This window comes from Amphiura filiformis, chromosome 10 (genome assembly GCF_039555335.1).
Source record: "Amphiura filiformis chromosome 10, Afil_fr2py, whole genome shotgun sequence".
Taxonomy (NCBI): domain Eukaryota; kingdom Metazoa; phylum Echinodermata; class Ophiuroidea; order Amphilepidida; family Amphiuridae; genus Amphiura; species Amphiura filiformis.
In genome coordinates, this window is record NC_092637.1 from 43,265,771 (window position 1) to 43,292,902 (window position 27,132).

General features: G+C 38.2%; 2 protein-coding genes across 2 annotated transcripts in view; both read right to left on the reverse strand.

The window, feature by feature from the left end:
* Positions 1-1,319: 1,319 nt before the first annotated feature.
* The window catches only part of LOC140162895 (uncharacterized), a 32,484-nt gene continuing 6,671 nt past the window's right edge, over positions 1,320-27,132 (reverse strand). The window contains exons 2-4 of the mRNA XM_072186200.1: positions 4,562-5,733; positions 2,378-2,665; positions 1,320-1,885 (exon numbers count right to left, since the gene is read on the reverse strand). Of these exons, the coding sequence (XP_072042301.1) occupies positions 1,470-1,885; positions 2,378-2,665; positions 4,562-5,390 (1,533 nt within the window). The 5' untranslated portion in view covers positions 5,391-5,733 and the 3' untranslated portion in view covers positions 1,320-1,469. The remainder of the gene's footprint in view (positions 1,886-2,377; positions 2,666-4,561; positions 5,734-27,132) is intronic.
* LOC140162896 (uncharacterized) lies at positions 18,129-24,967 on the reverse strand. Its single transcript, XM_072186201.1, has 2 exons — positions 24,669-24,967; positions 18,129-22,144 (listed from the first exon to the last, which is right to left on the reverse strand). Exon 2 carries the CDS (start codon positions 20,169-20,171, stop codon positions 18,972-18,974), a length of 1,200 nt encoding a protein of 399 aa, XP_072042302.1. The 5' UTR covers positions 20,172-22,144; positions 24,669-24,967; the 3' UTR covers positions 18,129-18,971.

The window sequence follows — 27,132 nt, forward strand, 5'->3', positions numbered from 1 at the left end:
GTCTACAGCTCCTCTCCAGACCAATGGTACGTTATCGATCTGTTGGACCATGGAAGAAAGAGATGAGAAGGAACCACAACGACTTCGATCGGCCAAGTTTTAATCCGCTTATCTATTGACGCATGAAAAGAAAAGCTATCAATGGTACTTACTTTCATGTATGATCCATTTACCGCGATCGATGCTTAGCAAAATCATTACTGGAAAAAATTTATAACAAACCCATCCACGAACAAACAAACGCTACCCAGAAGTAAGATTATGGAATTTCACTGATGCTCTGAACATGTATAGTAGCTTTGTTTTGGGATCTACAGTCAAACTGTTTTCTTGATCGTGTTGTGTAGAAAATGTCCTATAAAACATCGAAAAGGTAATCAAAATCGGCCGTTTTTTGCTGAGTTTCATCTTTAGCAAATAAGGTAAGATTTTGGTGACTTTTTCGATGAAAAATAGATGTAAAATGTTCTTAAATAATGCACAATGTTCCGGTTGAGTCCGGTACATAAAACCTGTTTAATTTAATAGTTTATATGTGTATAATCGTAACTAGCTAACTCGTTTCAGTGCCAAAGACTGCCAACTCTGAGAAAAAAGTCATCAAAGTTCGGAAAAATTGGGCAAAATGGAAGAAAAAGATGTAGGCCATCAATGACCGATGATCACGTCACCAAAGAAAATCCTATAGGGTGCTTGCACGGAAGGTCATTAGTTCAAATCATCCTTCACACACGCTCCAGGAGACATGCAAATACATGGAATACAATACCAATCACCTATTTAACGCAGGGTAGTGATCAAAGTAAATCCTCATGAATAACAATGTCAACTAAATGTCGGTAAAGGGAGTGGACAAAGTGAATGCGTTCGTTGTGGTTCCTTCTTATCTCTTTCTTCCATGGTTGGACGTCCAAATTTCCCGTAAACGTATTATTCGCTACTTGCATGGTTCCGCCATGGGAATTTGAACCAGTCTAAAATTCTTCCTCTTATGTATGCTGACAATTCGAGGCTCTCCCTAGTACATGTATATAATGGTGGAACCATGCAAGTATCGAATTATAGTAGGTACATACGTAGGTAGGTCCTTCTCATCAAACTTGATTCCAGGAATTTGTTGCTATTGAACAAATTGTTGATATACTTTAATACATTGTGACATGATCTGCCTCCATGGAAGGCAATGGAGGCAATTTTGAAAATTGAGTTACTATAATTATTACCTTATAAACACTTGGCTATCATTTACAGAAAATACCAAATGTCTAGTTCATTTGGTTCTAACATGTCTAAAGTTATTAAGTTTTGTGGTGTCTATTTCCTTATGTATTGTATTGTTTTTTACTCCATTATGTTTACCTTTATCTCAATTTCAAATTTGCCGCCTTTGGCCTCCATGGACCAGATTGTGTCACAGATGTAGTGACTAGTGACAAACAAAAATCATTGTCCGCTTATCAGTCCACTGTTCATTGTTTACATGAATGTACCTTTATACTTGATTTCCACTTAAATGCTTTATTGCATTTATCACATTTGTATGGGGCTTCCTTGCTATGGATTCTATGGTGCGATTTGAGCTGTGAAGATGTAACAAATGACCGCTCACACAATCGGCATTGATGCTGTTTCTCATTTGCATGCATTCGGATGTGATCAATGAATCCAGATCTACCAGTAAATGATTTGCCACAAGACTGGCATTTATATGGTTTTTGGCCACTATGAATTCGTTTGTGCCTTTCCAACGATTGCACAAATGTACACACAAATGTACAGAATGGACACTGGTAAGGTTTTGTTCCTACATGCACTCTTTGATGAGTCCTGACTTTGTATCTTGCTGTCGACGCGTAATCACAATCCGGACACTTAAATTGACGACCTGTAAAAAGTATATAATTGAGAAAGAATTAAAAACCAAAACGGCTCCCATTAAAAACCTATTAGAGCACATGCCTATCTTCCAGTGCGCAGCTTGCATAAGTTGCTTACTGGGACACTTGTGATATTGCTAGTAGGGCTCTTAAAAGGGGATTTCGTGATCCACAGCCTCATCCCCCCACTTTTCTCAACAACAACAACAAAAGATTTTTATACCACTGGAAACCTCTGGCTAGCAAATATATCGTCAAATTTGAATATCCTTCTGGTATATATTACTGATATTGGGAGTAAATTTTTTTATTTTGATAAACTTTGAGAAATTTGCACCAAAAATGGTTGCAAAATGCTCAATTAAAAAAACAATAGGGTCCTACATGACTGTATACAAGTTTTATTTTCATATAGTGTGAATTGGTGACATAATGATACATTGCTTAAGAGCCATTGCTTGTTTTGGGCATGCATATGTCATGTTGTTGCAGTCATTTACCTTCTTTCTCTAATGGCATCATAACCTCCTGATAAGACTCGCCCTCTATATGTACCCCTAGAACTTTGTTGGACTTGAGCCAATCAGCTTTCCGCTTGACAGCATCCCGTAATCTGCTCATGGCGGCACCCTCAGGTATTTGTAATATAAGCACCATGCGTACTCTCTCCTGTCCAATGAGCTTTATCTTATGTACTTTCATTCCAAGATTTTTAGCCAGTTTGGTGATAAAACTTATATACTTGGTAAAATCTTCTATTCGAAATTCTACTCTCTTGGTTCCATCAGCTGAATAAAAAGAAAGAATGAAAATTAAAAAGAAAAACAAACAACAAAACAAAACAAGAACAACTGGTATGCTTGGTACGAAAATAAAAAGGACCCCCCCCCAAAAAAAAAAGGAAAACAAGACAAAAAAAAAAAAAAAAAAAACCCAACCCCGGCTCCTTGGATCAACCAAAATCCCTTCAATATTTCCAAGGCTAACAGAACTAATTATGCATTTCTGGAACAGAAAGCCTATGGAAACGCTTAAATATGCAAATTTGGCTGCTGGCCACGCTGATATATAATATATAGACCATTTTAAGGTTTACATATTGAGATCCCAAAAATTGGGCCCACCGATTGTAAATTCCCCCGAGGGGGCTCATACGCAGCTGCATGCATTAAAGAGGATGATATTTTAGTATGTATGTCAAATATCTTGGATAATACAACTTGTTGAAGGTATTTGGTTTAAGACCGGAAGTGACTCCTAAATGACTTTTCACTCCAAATGAGAACACCCTATAGATACCATATAAATGCAGGTGTGCAAGTGGCGTCACTCGATCTGCTATGCTGTTGGCGGTAGAAGCATTTTGACAATTTTTTTTTGTCTCGGCCCAGAAGTGACCCCTTAATGAACTTTAACCCCAAATTGACTCCAAACCTTATAGACATTACCAGACTAATAACGTCAATGCTTATGTAAAAGTGACATAACTGTTACTGTAAGGTAGAATTGGATATTTGAATGGTTTTTTTTAGATCAGACCGGAAATGACCCCGCTTGGTGACTTTTGGCCCCAAATCTATGAACACTTCATAGACACTGGCTAAATGTCAATGTATGTGTACAAGTGGCCTCACTGTGCTAGGTCAATATTTTGTAGAAACATATTGATTGCCGAAAATCGGAAGTAGTGACCCATTAATAACCTTTGACCCCAAATCTGGGAACAAATCATGGGCACAGCATAACAATAATGCACATATTATATGCAAGTGGCGTCACTTTACGATGTTGCTTACGGAAGCAGATAGAAACTAGAGCTACTGTGGCTCAAGAGCCATGACTATCAGGTGGTGACTTCTCACTTGATGACCTCTGCATACTTGCATAAACACTTGCAAATGCATGTGCGTACCCATAAGGGGCTGTGCAATAATTATGAGCCCTGAGGGAGGGTAAAAATTGGGGGGGGGGGGCAAGAAATTTTGTCGAGCCGAAAGGGGGGCAAGCAATTTTGGCCAGCCGAGAGGGGGGGGCAAGCGATATTTGGCACATCCATGAGGCGCCTTTTAAATAAAACACTCTAAAAAGGCTTAGGAAAACACTTTAATATGCAAATTTTCCTGCTCGCTGCGCTCACAACATCTAGACCATTTAAAGTTTACCAATTGGGATCCCAAAAAATTGGCAAGTGCAAAGGGGGGGGGGGGCAACGATTTTCTGGCGGGCCGAGAGGGGGGCGAGCAATATTTGGCGGGCCAGGGGGGGGCAAGTGATTTTTGGCGAGCCGTTCAGAGGGGGCTTATAATTATTGCACAGCCCCTAAAGAGTTGCACATGGGTGGGCATTCCCATAAACACTTGTGGGCACACTGTGTACCCGCAAACACTTATGAACGGGCATGCATGAGTACACACAAACACTTGCACATGCACAACAAATATTGGCAAGTGGGGAGCAAGTGATTTTTGGCACCGTTCATGGGGCGCCTTTAACATTACAGAAACGCTTAATATGCAAATTTCCTGCTCGAAATATATATCTCGACTACACTACTTTTTTAAAAGGTTTGTAAATTGGGACTTTTTGGCAGGTGTAGCAAGCAATTGATGGCACGCCGTTTAGAAATTTTACCTACCGGCTAATAATTATTACACAGCCCCTAAAGCATTTCTGACAATACTCACCACATTGACAGAGGTTCTCTGTGTGAAGTTTTCTGTGGGTTTTCAGATATTTGTCACGAAGAAAACTCTTCTGACAGTATTCGCACTGATATGGTTTCGCTTTGGTGTGAGTTTTGATGACATGGCTGTTAAGATTACTACTCGTTGTAAAGCACTTCTGGCAATACTGACACTGATAGGGATTCTCTACCGTGTGGAGTTTTTCGTGGATTTTCAGCGTTTGTACCCGAGAAAAGGTCTTCTTGCAATAATCACACTGAAAGCATTTCTCTTTGGTGTGTGTACTGACGTGGGAGACGAGGTTGGCTTTTTGAGTAAAACATTTCTGACAGTACTCACACTGATAGGGTTTCTCTTTGGTGTGTGTTCGGATGTGGGAGGTGAGGCTGGCTTTACGCCCAAAACATTTCTGACAGTACTCACACTGATAGAGTTTCTCTTTAGTGTGACTATTTCTGTGGCTTTTCAGAATTCTTTTACTGGAAAAACTCTGCTGGCAATAATCACATGGATATGGTTTCTGTTTGATGTCACTTCTGCTGTCAGTTTTAAGAGGACTGGAAGTGCGTAACAGTTTGTGGGTGATGACCAAGTCACAATCATTTGAACAACCTATCAAATCACTACATCTGTCCAATTTCCTGTGGTTGTTCAAGTGTCTACGCAGCCTACCATTTTTGGACAAAATTTTCTGACAAAACATACACTTTATCCGTTTATGAGCCTGCACATATTTAATTTGATGTCTGCTGACGTGGATTTTCAATGTATCCAAAGAATAATGGGTCATTCGACAAAATTTGCAACAAAATGGTTTCAAAAGTTTCATTGTCGCATGTAGTTATTCGTAATATTTATATTCCTTGGTGAACTCACAACCATATGCAGTTCAAATATATGCACCACAACTCCAGGCGTGGTAGTCAATACAGGCAAACACTGGCCTATAGGAAGCACAAGACCATGCATAATGCATTGTCTTCTGTATCGGCCCTGATGGAACTGTAGTTTCAACCGCAGGTAATTATTGCATCACTGGATCAAAAGCAAACACTAGGGTAGCCATGCATGCAGCACAAGATCTGATCCTCACTCCCTTCTGTATGTATATTAGCCCTGGTGGAACTTGCACTTCAAAACGTAGAATATTATCACTGCGTGGATCGAAATATCTGAAATGTTCAAAACAAATTGATATAAATGTCATATTGTCGATTATATTTTCAAAAGTTATAAATAATTGCACCTTCAAATGACATCTTAAAACTAAATACCCATAGTACAATAAAAGCACATACTTTGATGTAGGGATCTAAAACCTTATTTAGGAGCTGTGCAATAATTATGTGAATGCCAGGGTGATGAATTTTCAAAATGGTCTGCCAAAATCGCTTGTCCCCCCTTTGGCCGTGCCAAAATATTTGCCCCCCCTTTATTCCCCTTTCGATGTGCCAAAAAACCTTTGCCCCCCCCTTTGATGTGGTAAAAAGTCTTTGCCCCCTCCCCATCGTTCTGGGTTGAGCGTCACTGCCGGATCGAGGGTCATTTCCGGGTCGCGAGGTCAAACCCGTAATTTTGACTTAGATACCTGCTATAGAACGAAAAATACGACATTTCCCTAGACGAAACAATATTTTTAAACACATCGACCTTTCGTCCCCTGTATGTGGTGTGTAATTCAACCATAAAACGATATGTTCCTTAAAACAACTGATACAACACGGTATTTTAGGCAAAATTTCAAATTTAAATTATAGTTCTAGAAACATTCCCCGCCCGTGAGGTTCATTTCGGATTGAAGGTCATCTTTAACCTGGAAATGACCTCGGTTGACCTTTGACTTCGACCATAAAAAGTCTACCCTTACTACTAAAAAATAAAATCCCACTGGTCATTATACAAATGTATGGCATGCCCTTGCAACTCCTATACCAGCGCAATACAAAAAGGTGTGGACAGCATCTTTCCCGTGTTATACTAGGCCTGCACGTATCATGAACCTGTGACAATCAGTAGCGATTTGACCCTGGATGAACTCAAAATGACCTTGACATTCTTTGTCTCATTTAGGTGGTCATTTCCTCCAAATACCATGAACCTGTGACAATCTATGGTGATTTCATCCAAGATAACCCCACAATGACCTTGGCTTTTTTCTTGCTTCAGTGGTCGTTCACACTTAATTTCTTGAACCTGCAACAATCTACGGTTATTTGACCCAGGATGACCCTGAAATGACCTTGAAATTCTTTGTCTCATTAAGGTGGTCATTCCTACCAAATATCATGAACCTATGACAATCTTAAGTGACTTAACCATGAATGACCACAAAATGACCTGAATATTCTTTGTCTTACTTAAGTGGTGATTTGACCCCAGATGAACCCCAAATGACCGTAACCTTTTTGTCTTGCTTTTGTGGTCGTTCACACAAAATTCCATGAACTTGTGACAACCTGTGGTGATTTGAACCAGGATGACCCGAATGACCTTGAAATTCTTTGTCTCACTTAGGTGGTTATTCCTACCAAATATCATCAGCCTGTGACAATTGAGCGATAAGTGGTGATTTGACCTTGGATAACCCCAAAATGACCTTGAATTTTTTATCAAATTTTGGTGGTCAATTCCACTAAATATCATGAACATCTGTCAATTTCTATCGATTTGACATTGGATGACCCCAAAATGACCTTGACAATTTTTGTCTTGCTTCTTTGGCTTTGTATTTGTAAGTGATATTTAGTAGCAAATCAATGACAGTACTCCGCATACTTATGGTCTTTCAGTGTGATGAGTTTTGATATGTCTTGTACGACTACTACTCACTGAAAAGTATTTCTGACTGTACTTACTCTTTGGTGTGAATTCTTCTATGGGTTATATACCTTTCATTGAAAAACACTTCTGACAGTACTTGGTTTCTGATTAGTGTGATAAGTTGATATGCCTTTTAAGATTTATACTACTCATTGCAAAGCACTTCTGACCGGGGGGGACTTCTGACAGTGCACACATTGATAGAGGTTCTTCACTGTATGAAGTTTTATATGGATTTTCAAAGTTTGTACATGACCCATTCCATGTCAACTCCAGGGATGTGCACCGCAGCACCTCTTCAATTTTTTTCTTTTTCTGTGTGGTGGTAGATATTGATGAGAAAGTACAATCCCGAAAATTTGAGCTTCATACTCCATTTCGTTTTCCCGTGGCATCAATTTGAAATTTAGGGGGGTCGGTGTAAAAATGTGTTGCAACGCGAAAGACGACGTTTGGAGGTCCATAAATGTATAAAGGAACCCTTTATAGCTTTAAAAAGTAAAAAGTATGTATCCTGGGGTACTTATTTGTGTAGACGTAGAATTCAAATCTGGCATCAGAAAACTTGTAACGCCTTTACTTTAAAAGATATAGGGCCCTCAAAATGCAACTTCGTCCATCCAGGACCAACTTTGGGGGTCAGAACTCCAAAAGTAAAAATAATTTTATGGTCCATTTTTTGCCAGTCAGAGCCCTTTGGTAGGACATTACTCTTATCCAATATTGAGCCTATTCGAATAATTTTAGCTGAGATATTACCCATGCAAAACCCCAATTGTACATTTTTTGTACATTTTGACCCCCCTGAAAACCAATGTCAGACATTTTGTCCCACCATCAACTTCAGGGATGTTGAAGATATGTCCTTGGACATCATTTCTGAGAGATATTGGCTTTGGGACTCGATGGCTTCAACACATCACTTAGGTTTGCCTACTCCATAGAGTTTTTGTACACATTTTTGATTTCGCATGTATAATGACCTATGTACAACTCTATGGAGAATGCAAACCTCACTGATGTGTTGAAGTCATCGAGTCCCAAAGCCATTATCTCTCAGAAATGTTGTCCAAGGACATATTTTCAACATACCTGAAGTTGATGGTGGATCAAAATGTCTGACATTGGTTCTCAGGGGGGGTCAAAATGTACAAAATATGTACAATTGGGGTTTTGTATGGGTAATATCTCAGCTAAAATTATTCGAATAGGCTCAGAGATATTGGATAAGAGTAATGTCCTACCAAAGGGCTCTGACTGGCCAAAAATGGACTGTAAAATTATTTTTACTTTTGGAGTTCTGACCCCCCAAAGTTGGTCCTGGATGGACGAAGTTGCATTTTCAGGCCCCTATATCTTTTAAAGTAAAGGAGTTACAAGTTTTCTGATGCCAGATTTGAATTTTACACAAATAAGTACCCCAGGATACATACTTTTCAAAGTTGTAAAGGGTTCCCTTTATACATTTATGGACCTCCAAACGTCGTCTTTCGCGTTGCGACACATTTTTTATGCTGACCCCCCTAAATTTCAAATTGATGCCACGGGAAAACGAAATGGAGTATGAAGCTCAAATTTTCGGGATTGTACTTTCTCATCAATATCTACCACCACACGGAAAAAGAAAAAATTGAAGAGGTGCTGCGGTGCACATCCCTGGAGTTGACATGGAATGGGTCACATGCGAAAAGGTCTTCTTGCAGTACTGACAATGATAGGGTTTCTCCAGTTCTGAATATTTTTAATTAACCATTTCACTGAGTTACCCAATGCATGAATGGTGCCAGTGCCTGATATCTGCATGATCAGAATGTCGAATTTTGAAGAAGCTTCCACAGGTTTACCAATTTGTGGCTACGGATTTTCCAGAGCAATTAAGATATCAAACAAATTTGATTTTTTTTAGATGTCTGCTAGGATGGGTTTTCAAAGAATAATGGTTCATCCCACAAAATGTGCAATAAAATGGTTTCATAAGTTTCATTGTCATGCACATATAATATAATTCATGAACAAATGCACATATAATATACAATTCATGAACAATACTGGTATTTGTATAACACTTGAGAGAATCCAACAGTTCAAATATCTGTGCGCACCTTGAGCCAACTATGGAAGTCATCCCAAACAAGACCACAATCCTCACTGCCTTCTGCAGGGTTCCCGCACCTTGAAGCCTTTAAAATTAAAATTCGAGGACTTTCAAGGTTCAAAAGCATGATTTCCATGGACTTACCACAACACCAAAATCATGATGCGGCTGTTCATGCGGCACATATTAACAAAAGTGACAGCTCCTCTCCACTTCCCAGATTTTGTCAAAATTATACTTTAGGTCAAATTCCAATTTTCAAAGACTTTCAAGGCCTTGAAAAGATCCCTTACCAAACATGAATGCCTATTTGGCATTCTGTAGCTATTCGCCAAGCCCTCGAGTGCTAAGGATAGAGGTACTAGGTGGTCACTAGCACTCAGTAGCTAATGAATGCCTATAGAGCTGGTTCACAGGCATTCCGAATGCCTTACAAGAATGCTACCGAATGCCTATTTACTCATTAAGCCCTCAATAAAGCTCAATACTATTAACTTAGGCATTCCTAAGCATTCATAACTTAGGCATTCCAAGTGGTTCTAGGATTAGGCGGTTTGCTATAGGCACTCGGTGGCATTCGGATAAGTCATAGGCATTCCACTGAAAAAAATTTCTAAGTATTAGGCATTCGGTTAAATTTTTTTAAAGTAATAGGCATTCCACTGAAAAATTTCTAAGTATTAGGCATTCGGTTTAAAAATTTCTAAGTAATAGGCATTCTGTTCAATTAGGCATTCTGCTATAGCCTTGACTAGCATTCCTTAGTGGTTGACCCAAGGGTCAAACAGGTGCATGATGGGAATATATTTCTAACTGCCATTTTTGAACTGGTGTGAATGCAGAGATGATGGAATCTTTATCCTTTCATGTTTCCAGCTTTATTATAGACCTTATTTTTCCACTTTTTACATTTGGGATGTTACATGACAATGCATATTATGTGGACAACATCATACATGTATACATGTGATCCATGTAGTTATCTTTGTGTGCAATAATATGCCACAATATGGATGGTGTATGTATAAAAGGTAAGCTTAAATATGACTAGATGTAATGTAGGCAGTTTCTTGAAATATGGAAGGAGAGGCTAGTTAGTATGTATATTGGGGCATTATTATTATTAATAATAATAGTGTACATTTATACCACGCACAAATATCCACTAAAAAGCACTCATATGGTGCAAGAAGAGCTCAAGCAAAGAGCATGAAACCTCAAACAATGAAACCAAACAACAGTGACAAATTACCGGTACATCATTATGTAGCTATAATTATTCTGCCTCCGCAGGAGGTAGTTTGCTTTGAAATTGACACCTAAAATGCCGCACATTGCGCGGCATGCAGGCCGATTGTACAAATTTATATTCTGACAAGTACTCTAATTTCCGCCCAATATTGAGAGCCCAATATATATCCCCCACCTCTCTGCGCCATACATAAATTCGCCTATCGCCATTTCCGAATGTTCAAAAAGGTAATCACGCTTCCTCAGCATGTGCAATAAATTAGCATTAAAATTAATCTTATTCTATAGCGATTCTAGAAACACCTAGCACGTGGCGCCAATGGCGTGGGTCTATCAAGTTAATGAATTATGCATTAGAATATTTTCAAACTCATATGTTGTATAATTGAAGACCGAATTAAAAAAAGACTAGCTTGCGTATGCCGTCCTGTAAACCAGACCAAAAATGCCATACTGCGCAGGTCAGCAACCAATCACGGCGCGCCTTTGTCATGACGTCAGACGCAAATTTGTCTCTTTTTAATTCGGTCTTTAATTATAGGCTTTAGCCTCAGCGCTCATCAGCAGCAGCTTTATCGTAGAAGACAAGTTGGAAAACCGTTATGCTGTGGCAATGGGAATACACATCAAACAAGGTTTAATTTCATGATTACATGAAACCTGATTATCAATGCAAAAACTTTGGCTGGAGAAGTTGAAGCTGACGTTCATGGCGACACTTTGGATGTGATAATTTGACATCATGGATTGTTTTGTGCGAAATTGGGGGTATTTTTGTGCCGCGGCGAGTCAGCAGACCGACTGGTATGCATGCTAGGCTCGACTAGGCCACAATCATGATCATGATGCATTTGAACTGCAATGTATGGTATGATACGCCTAGCCGCGCCTATGGCCGGCTTCATTGCTGTTCAAATACATGTACTAAAGTATTGCAATTTTATTGCGTTGATATAATTCGGAATAATTCGTTTTAAAGTATTTGCTTCCCCAATTCCCATGCGTGGTTGGCCATGTATCAGTTTTTTATGTTCTACTGAGTACTGTTGCAATATTTTTGCATGCATACCCAGTCCATGACCGTTTCAAGACTTTGACTGAGAAATTTGCTTTTTGTTTGTTAAGATAAAAATAAAAATAAAATGCAAGAATCATCTTTCCCCACACAATACTTCTTACAAACAAGGTGTTGATATTGGCCTTTTCGATGCAAGACAAAGCACAAATGAAGGAAACAAAACAAAACAATAATGTTTTTGATTTTTTATTCAATTACACATACAAAAGAGTAATGGCCTATAAAAAGACCCCCCTAAACATGCTAAATATAATAATATTAATATTATTTTAGTCCTGAATACAAAATATAATAAACAAGAATAAAAATATCTGATACGAAAATTTGTTACTCTGAAACGTTACAATCGTAATTTTCAGTCAAAAATCCACGAGAAATGACTCTTGATACAACTTGGGCATATATTTAAAAAAAACAGAAACGGCTGCCTGCATCTGGAACTCTTCATATCTGAAAGTTTGAAGGTCTTATTTCATACATCAGAATTATCTGCAAGATTGCAAGATGGCTTTAGGTGACCGTGGCCCTATTGGCTAATGCACAAATTTAGATTTTCTTTCTATTTAAATAATGTTAAAGCTTATGCCCTGTAGATTACATTCGGTTCTTGAGATATGGCCTGTCAAAATGGCGCGAAACCAAAACAAAAAATTGGCATAACTTTCTTTTTATTTTCTATATTTTTGACAAGTCCAGTTGCCAGATGATTTTCTAATTACATGCATGAATTATGCAAAGTAAAGATTTCAGATACAATTAAAAGAGCTATAGTACTGAGGCATGGTACATGGGTAGAACACACACTGTAGGCCTACTACAAAATTACGGTTGCGTTTTGGCAAATTTTAATTTGCATAATTAATTAGGGCCACTTATTAGAAAAGTTGATTAGGGCCCTAATTAATTATGCAAATGGAAATGTGCATGGAAAAAGGCATCCATGGGTTTTATATCTTATTTTGTAGCCGATCTGAACATTTTACTTTGTACAATTCTTGCATATATAATTAGAAAATAAGGCCTACCTGACAACATTGCATAACAAAAATAAAAGAAATTTGTTGCCAACTTCTTGGTTTCGCGCCATTTTGACAGGCCATATATTTTGGTATAAACCAAAAATCCGATTAAAATAAAATTTTCAGTCTTGTAATCAGGAGAGAATGGACTCGCATATTTCAATCAGACAAAAATCTATATCCAAAAGCGTTACCTTAAAGCTAGCATTATAGGCCCTAAGTGTCTCCTTAACTAATAACAAAAGGTGCCCACTGGTATCTTGGAGGCATTGTCTTTTTTAAAGACATTTCTTGTTTTGTGTACATACACTGATCCCAGAAATCAGGCTGTATTTGCAAATGAACTTCAACCTGATTTCAACCTCTGCATCCGGGCTCTGCATTGAATGTTGGTTGAAATCAGGTTGAAATTTCAACCTTGTATCAACATGATATCAACTAACCTTTAGGGGCTGTGCAATAATTATCAGCCCCCGGGGGTAAAATTTCTGAACGGCCCGCCAAAAATCGCTTGCCCCCCCCCTCTCGGCCCGCCAAAAATTCTTTGCCCCCCCCTTGAACATGCCAAATTTTTGGGATCCCAAATTCCAAACTTTAAATGGTCTAGATGTATGTTGCGAGCATAGCGAGCAGGAAAATTTGCATATTTAAGCGTTTCCGTACTGTTTTCCTAAGCCTTTTAGAGCGTTTTATTAAAAAGGCGCCCCGTGAATGCGTGCCAAAAATCGCTTGCCCCCCCCCTCTCGGCTTGCCAAAAATTGCTTGCCCCCCCCCTTTCGGCTCGCCAAAAATTTCTTCCCCCCCCAATTTTACCCTCCCCCAGGGCTCATAATTATTGCACAGCCCCTTAGGTTGAAGGGTTGAAATCAGGTTAGGTTGAAACTTCGATGTTGTTTCAGTATTGATACAACGTCGAAATCCTAACCTGTGCAGACTAGGATATGTTACTCAATTTATCAGTTATGAATTTGATGCAATTTAGTGGATCTTGCTGATGCCCATGGCTCCGGGACATGGCTATATACTTGCTGATATATTCAAGTTCAATTTGTGCATATTCTTAATCCTTACTCTCATAGAATTCCTACAGCAACCCTATAAGATTCAAGTTCAAGTGCTATTTTTGAAAAAAAAATACGGGAAATCATATGGAAAAGTATACTGTTACATCTTTGCGTTCACTCAATTGATGTGAATACTGAATTTTAAGCTGAATTTGCAATTAAAATGCCTCTGCCTCTGTCACAATGGATAAAAAATGTGAGTATATTATGGGCTTACCATTTGCGATTTTCTGCAGTGCATTCCTATTCCTCACTTTTGTAGAATTGCTATAGCTATATTATTATTTATATCGTGGTTCAAGTGCTATTATACAGGTGGTTGGAATACCTATAAGCGGTTGGAATGCATATAGGCGGTTGGAATGCCTATAGGCGGTTGGAATGCTTCCTAGGCAATTGGAAATTTCTTTGGCGGTTGGAGTGCTTCATAGGTGGTTGGAATGCCACTAAGTGGTTCGAGGGCCTAGCTCATTTACATATTTCGCCTCTGAGGAGGGCTTATGAACCGCTTACGAACCACTTATAGCGGTTGAGGGCTTAATAAGTGGTTCGAGTGCTAACCTGTAGGCGGTTGGAATGCTTCTGAAGCGGTTGGTATGCTTCCTAGCGGTTCGAATGCTTCCTAGGCGGTTGGAATGCTTCCCAAGCGGTTCGAATGCTTCCTAGGTGGTTTAAATGCTAGGTGGTTTGAATGCCTCCTTAGTGGTTCGAATGCCTCCCTAGTGGTTCGAGTGCTTAGCTCATTTACATATTTCGCCTCTGAGGAGGGCTTATGAACCGCTTATGAACCACTATAAGCGGTTGAGGGCTTAGAAACAGGCGGTTGAGTGCTAACAACCGCCTATTAGCTCAATGTTATAGTATTGGAGGCATTCACCATTTAGGCATTCATTAGCGGTTCTTTACCATTCAATGGAATGCCTAGTGAGTGCTTAGAGAATGCTAGTTTTTTAGGTAAGGGATGTTTTCAAATTCAAGGACTTTCAAGGACCGTGGGCACCCTGCTTCTGGCATAGTTTCACAGTAGAATTGTATCGCTGGATCAAATTTGAAATGTTAAAAACCAATTTGAAATTTTGACTGTTCTTTCATCCAGAGACTTTCGCAAATTATAACACCTGCAGATGTATACAACAAGCATGACAAGGTGTATTACTTGTTTTAACAATTTCAAATTGACTGCATTTTCACAAATTATAGCAAACCTCAAACAAATAAATAACAAATTCACAACAGACCCGTCAGAAAAATGAATATTTTTGGTTTATTATTAACGCACCTAACACTTTTTATGGCGATTAAGAATGGCAATATGGCATACTGTTAAAGACTAACATTTACCCGGGGGGGGTTCTTCCTGGTTGAAGGTATACGGGGATGTGCCACGGTTTTGGGGTACCTTTTCAGCAATTTTGGTATATCGATGGGTGGGTTATCAGCGGAGACCAATGCGCCCAATTGGGCGCATTTTGAAAAAATTGCACTTAAAGCGCCCAATTATGGCAAATTTGGGTGCTTTTTGGGTGCTTTTTCTTGAAAATTGGTATACTGATGGGTAGCAAAAACAGCAAAAAGTAGGTATAGAGAAAGTCAGCATCCGAAAGTCTGCGTGGCACACCCCCGTACAAAATTTTTCGAAGAACCCCCCCCGGGAACATTTATATACTTGCAAACATTTCTTGTGTTGCAGCATGAATTCAAATGTCTTTCAAGGTGATTGTAATCTATATCCATACCTCGATATGACAACCATTTCTGACATTGTAAACCCACAATGATGCGGTTTCTCTTTGATGTCCTATTCAAGTTCACATTTTCAAAACTAATTTATCCGATTGAAGATGAACGTAGATCATAATTATACAACACAGACTGGGAATTGAACCCCGCGGAGGCACTCAACTTTGGAAGTGACGGTATATGTGCCTGTCAATAGGCCCCCTCTTTTGAAGTCGACTATACCCGATGACCCCCTTTTTTTTAAAGTCATACCCGATGATCCCCTTTCTTTTAGTTGCGGCTACCCAATGACCACCTTTTTTCTAGATTTTCTAGAATAGCATCATCAAAATGCCAAAAAATAATGCTGAAACTTTCAAAATTTTGCTCCATTTTTTCAAAATTTTCTATCCGATGACCCTTTTTTGAAATCTTATACTCAATGACCCCCTTTTTTCAAAATATTATACCCAATGACCCCTTTTTTATTTTGCTTGTACCCAATGACCCCTTTTTAAATAACGCTTTGTACCCGATAGGCCCCTACTTCGCGACCCCGGTAGGCACATACCCGTCACTTCTAAAGTTGAGTGCCCCCCTCCAGGAATTGGACCCAAAACTTGTATGCATTTAGAAGTGAGCTCATATTGTATGAGCGATAGAATAAAAGGAAAGTGTGTCTTTTTATTAATGTGTTAAGCTGTTATTTTTTCAGCAAAATTCTAACAGTACTCACACTGATATGGTTTCTCTTTGTACGTGTAAAACACAAAACATTTCTGACAATAATCACACTGATATGGTTTCTCTTCGTTTTTGGTACAAATTTTTCAGAGTTTTTCATTTTTCATGAAAAAAAACTTTCCCACAGAACCCGCACTCCCCATTATTTTGCTTTCTACTTTTCAACTATGTTCACAATTTGGAATTGAAATTTGTTGCATTTTTAGTGAAAAATATTAAAGGGGGGTAAGTGGTTTAGGAATGGATTGTCTTCAAACTTCCATACAATTTCAAATATCATCCCCTTTATGCATCTTCCTATTGTATGTGAGAAAACGAGAACATTTGCAACTTAAATGTTGGATAAAATATTTCAAGAATTTTCATTTATTAAAGCTTATAGTGTGGCCTTGGCTTGTTAATACAAAATTAGATTTCTTTTTTTCATGATCACCCTATACACCCTGCATACCAACTTGATTTTTGCATAGTTAATTTCCTTGGAACATAAGCTTTCAGAAATGTTTATATAGTTTTGCTGCTGTGAGATACATATTAATTTTATAAAATGAAAAGGTAGACAATTGATCAAAATCAGTGTTTTTTTTAAACGCAAACATGACCACAATGCGTACTATCTGAGACTAATATTAGTCTTAGGTACATGTACAACTCTACATGTTCGGATCTGGTAGAGGAGACCCTGGCCTTTTATCATCACAATATTTCTGACAGTAGCGGTACTCTCTATTTGCTGTAAGTGCTGATGTCTTTTAAGCCTGGAGTGATTAGTATGTCAGCTGGTATGTACCCCGGGGTATGTACTGGTGTGAACTCTTCTGTGGGATTCAAGATTACGCTTAGTAGGAAAACACTTCTGACAGTACTCACACTGATAGTCTTTGGGTGAATTCTGATGTGGGCTTTAAGACAATCTTTACGAGAAAAACACTTTTGGCAGTATTCACAACTGAACGGGTTCTCTTTGGGGTGAGTTCGAACATGGCTTTCTAAGTGATATTTAGTAAGAAAGCATTTCCGACAGTACTCACACCCGACTTACACTTATATGGTCTCAAAATGAGATCCAATTGGAGTGTCAAATTGAGATATAATCCACCCAATTAGTTTTATTGGGTGCTATTAACTATAATAGGTGAAGTATGGTACTGTATGGAACCATAGATTGAACAGTATCCAGTGTCTGGACTTATCATGGTCAAGTATATTAGGTTTAATTGCTGTTCATGGTCTTTTGTACACAACCAATTCATGCCAAGTTCTGTGTCCTGAAACAAGGTCAACCCTCTGATGTTGAATGTATTTTTAGTAAACTAAATTAGTAACTTCAAAAGTTTTTTTCAGCTTTTCTCCAGATAAGTTTGAGAGGGAGGGAATTGAAAAAATCTTAATCAGGTTTGTAGGAAAAATAGAGATGTAATTTTCAATATTTCAGAAGTAAGTGTTAGCAGAGAATGTGATAAATTTGATGTGCACGTTCCTACAGAAAAGTGGTTTCATTTAACTCTTGAACACCAACTTTGCCCCGAAATCCACAAGTGGTAAATAAAAAACTTGTACTAAAGCCTAATACCAAAAATGATTTGCACATAACTGTACAGTATAGGACTACTCATAAAATACAAAACTTAATCACTAACAAAGGAATATCCAGCAGGATAGTTTGTTTCAGGTTGTTTGCTACTACTCGTATTAAAAAAAAAAAAAAAAAAGGGTTTTGTAATGTGCAAAAAATTCATCACAGAGAAAACTGAAACAAAACCCTGATAATGTGGGATATTAATGTGAAGTATCAATAACACATATGTGATGTGATCAAGCAAAATCAGTCGGAACTCGGAAATATTAATTTTCCAGTTTCTGATAGGATAGTAAAAAGCATTTACAAAGCTGAATTTTGCAGAAAACCCCATTGAAATTGAACAACCAGTTCCAAAGATATGAGCAATTAAAGACTTTCCAAAACAAAAGGAAATATTTCCTTTGTTTAGCTATATCTCTAAATCAATATTTCCGAGTTCCGACTGATTTTGCTTGATCGCATTGACATATTATACTGGTATTGACCTTGTCTTCTTAGCAGAGAAACATGATCTGTGAACACTAAACGCTACTTAAATTGGAGCAATTAGGCCTTGCTCTGTCAAAATACAATTTTGGTGATCCCCATCCAACTTCTTTGACCATGAGATGACAAACATTTTGTAGCACCAATGTATTAAGCACCAATTGGGTGATAATGGATCTCATATTGGTGCTCAAATTCATTCTCAAATTGCATCTCATTTCTATCCAATTTTGAAAATGAGATCCATTTTCCAAAATGAGATTCTGTACAACAGTGATAATTCATTGCAAAGCATTTCCGACAGTACTCACTGATATGATTTCTCATTAGTGTGATGACTTCAGTATGTCTGTTAAGAGTATCATTCCTTGTAAAGCACTTCTGACAGTGCTCACACTAATAGTTCTCTGTGTGAGATTTGTTCTCTTTGATTTTCTGACCATAATTACACTGATACAAATTCTATTTGATACTTGTGCGGTGTGTACAGACGTGAATGCTGAGACTGTTTTTATCCGCAAATCCTGTCTGGCAGTACTCGCAATAATTCGGTTACTCTTTGGTGTGAGTTTGGACGTGTCTTTGTAGGCGATGTTTAGTAACAAAGCATTTCTGACAGTACTCACACTGATATGTTTTCTCTTTGGTGTGAATATTTCGGATGTGGGTTGTAAGAGTACCACTATAAGTAAAACAAGTCTGGCAGTATTCACACTGATATGGCTTCTCTTTGTTGTGAATAGTTCGGATATGGGTTGTAAGACTACCACTGCGAGTAAAACAAGTCTGGCAGTACTCACACTGATATGGCTTCACTTTGTTGTGAATAGTTCGGATATGGGTTGTAAGACTACTACTCTGAGTAAAACAAGTCTGGCAGTATTCACACTGATATGGCTTCTCTTTCGTGTGACTTCGAATGTGTCTTTTTAGGCGAGAATTATTTTCAAAGCGTTTCTGACAGTACTCACACTGATATGGTTTCTCTTTGTTGTGAGTTGTTCTGACATGTCTTGTAAGATTGCAACTCTGAGTAAAACAAGTCTGGCAGTACTCACACTGATATGGCTTCTCTTTGTTGTGAATAGTTCGGATATGGGTTGTAAGACTACTACTCTGAGTAAAACAAGTCTGGCAGTATTCACACTGATATGGCTTCTTTTTGTTGTGAATAGTTCGGATATGGGTTGCAAGACTACCACTGCGAGTAAAACAAGTCTGGCAGTACTCACACTGATATGGCTTCTTTTTGTTGTGAATAGTTCGGATATGGCTTCTAAGATTACCACTCTGAGTAAAACAAGTCTGGCAGTATTCACACTGATATGGTTTCTCTTTGGTGTGACTTCGAATGTGCCTTTCTAGGAGAGAATTATTTTCAAAGCATTTCTGACAGTACTCACACTGATACGGTTTCTCTTTGTTGTGAGTTGTTCTGACATGTCTTGTAAGATTGCAACTCTGAGTAAAACACTTCTGGCAGTACTCACACTGATATGGTTTCTCTTTGGTGTGACTTCGAATGTGTCTTTCTAGGTGAAAATTATTTACAAAGCATTTCTGACAGTACTCACACTGATGACAGGGTTTCTCTGTGGGTTCACTTTTGTGGTCTGCGGTTCCGAGGCCTCTGGAATTTTTATATTTGTCCAAAAGTTTCCTGTGGGTATTCAAGTGTCTACACAACCTACCATTTTTTGACAAGCTTTTCTCACAAAATACACACTTTTTTTCGTCTATGAGCCTGCACATATTTAACTAGATGTCTTCTAAGATGGGATTTCAATTTATCCAAAGAATGATTGTTCATACCACAAAATGTGCATAGAAAGGGTTTCAAAAGTTTCATTGTCAATATAATTCATAAACAATACTGGTATTGTATAACACTCAGGGAATCCAACAGTTCAAATATCTGTGCGCACCTTGAGCCAACTATGGAAGTCAAGCCAAACAAACAGTGGAGCAGCAAGCCCAAAACAAGACCACAATCCTCACTGCCTTCTGGTAGTTTCAACAGCAGAATTGTATCACTGGATCACATCTGGAATGTTAAACCAATTTAAAATGTCATTATTTTAACTGCACTTTCACCCCGGGACAAACAGACCTGTAGATTTTTAAAACAAATGGTCATGAGTCATGCACATTTGCATTACAAGCACTGATTTTCATTTGTCCTCCTCTTCACTTAAAATTGATACACATGTAGTATGTACATCTCACACCAGCAAACTATACATTTTTGGAAAGCTGATGTTCCAAGAAATTCAACTAGATACAAAATTGAAGTTGGTATACAGGGTGGATCTCATATTGGTACTCAAATTCATTCTCAAATTGCATTTCAATTTTATCCAATTTAAGACAATTTTCAAAATGAGATCCATTTTCCAAAATGAGATTCTGTACAACAGTGATAATTCATTGCAAAGCATTTCCGACAGTACTCACACTGATATGGTTTTTCTTTAGTGTGATGACTTTAGTGTAATGCCTCATTCCCTGTAAAGCACTTCTGACAGTGCTCACACTGATAGTTCTCTGTGTGAGATTTTCTGACCATAATCACACTAAAACAATTTCTCTTTGATACTTGTGCGGTGTGTACAGACGTGACTGGTGAGACTGTTTCTATCCGCAAATCCTGTCTGGCAGTACTCACAATAATTCGGTTTCTCTTTGGTGTGAGTTTGGACGTGTCTTTGTAGGTGATGTTTAGTAACAAAGCATTTCTGACAGTATTCACACTGATATGGTGTCTCTTTGTTGTGAATATTTCGGATGTGGGCTGTAAGATTACCACTCTGAGTAAAACAAGTCTGGCAATATTCGCACTGATGTGGTTTCTCTTTGGTGTGAGTTCGAACGTGCCTCGTTAGGTAAGATTTAATTACAAAGCATTTCTGACAGTACTCGCACTGATATGGTGTCTCTTTGGTGTGAGTAGTCCTGATGTGGGTTGTAAGATAACCACTCAGAGTAAAATACTTCTGGCAGTATTCACACTGGTATGGTTTCTCTTTGGTGTGAGTTCGAACATGACGTTTTAGTTGAGATTTATTTACAAAGCATTTCTGGCAGTATTCACACTGAAACGGTTTTTCCTTCTTGGTGTGAATAGTTCTGATGTGGGTTTAAGACTACCACTCTGAGTAAAACAAGTCTGGCAGTACTCACACTGATATGGTTTCTCTTTGGTGCGACTTCGAATGTGCCTTTCTAGCTGAAAATTATTTACGGCGCATTTCTGACAGTACTCACACTGATAGGGTTTCTCTTTGGGTTCACTTTTGCAGTCTGTCTGCCTCTGGAATTTTTATATTTGTCCAAAAGTTTCCTGTGGGTATTCAAGTGTCTACACAGCCTACCATATTTTGATAAACTCTTCTGACAAAACACACACTTTTTTTCCTCTCTGAGCCCGTACATATTTAATTAGATGTCTGCTAAGATGAACTTTCAATTTATCCAAAGAATAATGGTTCATTCCACAAAATGTGCAAAGAAATGGTTTCAAAAGTTTCATTGTCAATATAATTCATAAACAATACTGGTATTGTTTAAAACACTCAGAGAATCCAACAGTTTAAATATCTGTGTGCACCTTGAGCCAACTATGGAAGTCAAGCCAAACAAACAGTGGAGCAGCAAGCCACAAACAAGACCACATCCACACTGCCTTCTGGTAGTTTCAACAGCAGAATTGTATCACTGGATCACATCTGGAATGTTAAACCAATTTGAAATGTCATTTATTTAACTGCACTTTCACCCGGGACAAACAGACCTGTAGATGTTTAAAACAAGTGGTCATGTGTCATACATGTACACATTTGCGTTACAAGCACTGATTTTCATTTGTCCTCCTTTTCACTTTAAATTGATACACATGTAGAACATCATGTATGTACATTGCACATCTCACACCAGCAAACTATACATTTTTGGAAAGCTTATGTTCCAAGAAATCCAACTAGATACAAAATTTAAGTTGGAATACAGGGTGCATAAGAGATATAATGTACTAGTATAAGGGAGTTCGTTTTAAAAGTCAGGTGCCAAAAATGTGTCGGAAGATTGCATAGATTGCATGTGTTTTAAGCCTGCGAAACTTCATACTAGATTTGCAGCTGCCGATCAATGTCACAGTTCCAAATTCCCTCGATCGTTATTATAGGCTAATATTCCTTTTTGATTTTCGGTAAGAGGCATTTTTCTCATAGGTTATTGGTTGATAATGGATCTCATATTGGTACTTAAATTCATTCTCAAATTGTATCTCAATTCTATCCAATTTGAGACAATTTTCAAAATGAGACCCATTTTCCAAAATGAGATTCTGTACAAAAGTGATAATTCATTGCAAAGCATTTCCGACAGTACTCACACTGATATGGTTTTTCTTTCGTGTGATGACTTAAGTATGTCTTTTAAGAGTATAATTCCTTGTGACAGTGCTCACACTGATAGTTCTCTGTGTGAGATTTTCTCTTGATTTTCTGACCATAATCACACTCATACAATTTCTCTTATATACTTGTGCGGTGTGTACAGACGTGACTGGTGAGACTGTTTTTATCCGCAAATCCTGTCTGGCAGTACTCGCAATAATTCGGTTTCTCTTTGGTGTGAGTTTGGACGTGTCTTTGTAGGTGATGTTTATTAACAAAGCATTTCTGACAGTACTCACACTGATATGGTTTCTCTTTGGTGTGAATAGTTCGGATATGAGTTGTAAGATGACCACTCTGAGTAAAATACTTCTGGCAGTATTCACACTGATATGGTTTCTCTTTGGTGTGAGTTCGAACGTGCCTCGTTAGGTACGATTTATTTACAAAGCATTTCTGACAGTAATCGCACTGATATGGTTTCTCTTTGGTGTGAGTAGTCCTGATGTGTGTTCTAAGATTACCACTCACAGTAAAATACTTCTGGCAGTATTCACACTGGTATGGTTTCTCTTTGGTGTGAGTTCGAACATGACGTTTTAGTTGAGATTTATTTACAAAGCATTTCTGGCAGTACTCACACTGAAACGGTTTCTCTTTCTTGGTGTGAATAGTTCTGATGTGGGTCGTAAGACTACTTTTCTGAGTAAAACACTTCTGGCAGTGATCACACTGAAATGGTTTCTCTTTGTTGTGAATAGTTCGGATGTGGGTTGTAAGACTACCACTCATAGTAAAACACTTCTGGCAGTATTCACACTGGTATGGTTTCTCTTTGGTGTGAGTTCGAATGTGCCTCGTTAGGTAAGATTTATTTACAAAGCATTTCTGACAGTACTCGCACTGATATGGTTTCTCTTTGGTGTGAATAGTCCTGATGTGTGTTCTAAGATAACCACTCACAGTAAAATACTTCTGGCAGTATTCACAATGGTATGGTTTCTCTTTGGTGTGAGTTCGAACATGACGTTTTAGTTCAGATTTATTTACAAAGCATTTCTGGCAGTATTCACACTGAAACGGTTTCTCTTTCTTGGTGTGCCCACACTGGTAGGGGTAGGGTTTTCTTCTGTGTGAAGTTTTCTGTGGATTTTCAGATATTTGCCATCGGAAAAACTCTTCCGACAATATTCACACTGAAAGCGTTTCTCTTTGGTGTGTGTATTGTCGTGAGAGGTGAGTTCGGTTTTTTGAACAAAGCATTTCTGACAGTACTCACACTGAAATGGTTTCTCTTTGGTGTGCGTTTTGATGTGTCTTTTAAGTGTACCATTCGTTGCCAAGCATTTCTGACAATACTTGCACTGATAAGGGTGGGGGTTCTCTCCTGTGTGAATTTTTCTGTGAACTTTCAGAGTTTTTTTATGGGAAAAACTCTTCTGGCAATAATCACACAAATATGGTTTCTGTTTGATGTCAATTCTGCTGTCAGTTTTGAGACGACTGGAAGTGTGTAACAGTTTGTGGGCGATGACCAAGTCACAATCATTTGAACAACCTATCAAATCACTACATCTGTCGAATTTCCTGTGGTTATTCAAGTGTCTACACAGCCTACCATATATTGATAAGCTTTTCTGACAAAACACACACTTTTTTCCTCTATGAGCCCGTGCATATTTAATTAGATGTCTGCTAAGATGAACTTTCAATTTATCCAAAGAATAATGGTTCATTCCACAAAATGTGCAAAGAAATGGTTTCAAAAGTTTCATTGTCAATATAATTCATAAACAATACTGGTATTATTGTATAAACACTCAGAAAATCCAACAGTTCAAATATCTGTGCGCACCTTGAGCCAACTATGGAAGTCAAGCCAAACAAACAGTGGAGCAGTAAGCCCAAAACAAGACCACAATCCACACTGCCTTCTGGTAGTTTCAACAGCAGAATTGTATCACTGGATCACATCTGGAATGTTAAACCAATTTGAAATGTCATTATTTAACTGCACTTTCACCCCAGGACAAACAGACCTGTAGATGTTTAAAACAAGTGGTCATGAGTCATGCACATTTGCATTACAAGCACTGATTTTCATTTGTCCTCCTTGTCACTTAAAATTGATACACATGTAGAACATGTATGTATATACATGTACATTGTACATCTCACACCAGCAAACTATACATTTTTGGAAAGCTTATGTTCCAAGAAATCCGTTAATACGAGATCCCCGGGGCCGGCATGTTTAGCTCGTATTAAGCGGAGTTCGTTTTAAAAGTCAGGTGCCAAAAATGTATCACAAGATTGCATGTGTTTAAGCCTGCCGAAGTCGGCACAGTGAGAGCGAAACTTCATACTAGATTTGCAGCTGCCGAGCAATGTCACAGTTCCAAATTCCCTCGATCGTTATTATAGGCTAATATTCCTTTTTGATTTTCGGTAAGAGGCATTTTTCTCATAGGTTATTGGGTGATAATGGATCTCATATTGGTACTCAAATTCATTCTCATTTCTCAAATTGCATCTCAATTCTATCCAATTTGAGACAATTTTCAAAATGAGATTCTGTACAACAGTGATAATTCATTGCAAAGCATTTCCGACAGTACTCACACTGATATGGTTTTTCTTTAGTGTGATGACTTTAGTGTACTGTCTTTAAAGAGTATCATACCTTGTAAAGCACTTCTGACAGTGATCACACTGATAGTTCTCTGTGTGAGATTTTCTGACCATAATCACACTAAAACAATTTCTCTTTGATACTTGTGCGTTGTGTACAGGCGTGACTGGTGAGACTGTTTTTATCCGCAAATCCTGTCTGGCAGTACTCGCAATAATTCGGTTTCTCTTTGGTGTGAGTTTGGACGTGTCTTTGTAGGCGATGTTTAGTAACAAAGCATTTCTGGCAGAACTCACACTGATATGGTGTCTCTTTGTTGTGAATATTTCGGATGTGGGCTGTAAGATTACCACTCTGAGTAAAACAAGTCTGGCAATATTCGCACTGATGTGGTTTCTCTTTGGTGTGAGTTCGAACGTGCCTCGTTAGGTAAGATTTAATTAGAAAGCATTTCTGACAGTATTCACACTGATATGGTGTCTCTTTGGTGTGAATAGTCCTGATGTGGGTTGTAAGATAACCACTCAGAGTAAAATACTTCTGGCAGTATTCACACTGGTATGGTTTCTCTTTGGTGTGAGTTCGAACATGACGTTTTAGTTGAGATTTATTTACAAAGCATTTCTGGCAGTATTCACACTGAAACGGTTTTTCCTTCTTGGTGTGAATAGTTCTGATGTGGGTTTTAAGACTACCACTCTGAGTAAAACAAGTCTGGCAGTACTCACACTGATATGGTTTCTCTTTAGTGCGACTTCGAATGTGCCTTTCTAGGTGAAAATTATTTACTGGCGCATTTCTGACAGTACTCACACTGATAGGGTTTCTCTTTGGGTTCACTTTTGCAGTCTGTTCTGAGGCCTCTGGAATTTTTATATTTGTCCAAAAGTTTCCTGTGGGTATTCAAGTGTCTACACAGCCTACCATATATTGATAAGCTTTTCTGACAGAACACACACTTTTTTCCTCTATGAGCCCGTGCATATTTAATTAGATGTCTGCTAAGATGAACTTTCAATTTATCCAAAGAATAATGGTTCATTCCACAAAATGTGCAAAGAAATGGTTTCAAAAGTTTCATTGTCAATATAATTCATAAACAATACTGGTATTGTATAACACTCAGAAAATCCAACAGTTCAAATATCTGTGCGCACCTTGGGCCAAATATGGAAGTCAAGCCAAACAAACAGTGGAGCAGCAAGCCCAAACAAGACCACAATCCTCACTGCCTTCTGGTAGTTTCAACAGCAGAATTGTATCACTGGATCACATCTGGAATGTTAAACCAATTTGAAATGTGTCATTTACAATGTATTTAACTGCACTTTCACCTGCAGATGTTTAAAACAAGTGGTCATGTGTCATACACATTTGCGTTACAAGCATTGATTTTAATTTGTCCTCCTTTACTTACACTTCAAATTGATATACATGTAGAGCTATACATGTGCATCTCACACCAGGAAATTATACATTTTCGGAAAGCTTTAATGTTCCAAGAAATCCAACTAGATACAAAATTGAAGTTGGTATACAGCCTGGACCACAAATCCGGGCCACAAATTGCACAAATGTGACCCGGCAGCACAAATGAGCCGTAAATTCCATAAATTGTATTCCGAGTTACGGTGTAAAATGTGTACGAAGGTCGTATTCATCGGTAACTTAATCTGGCCTGACATCT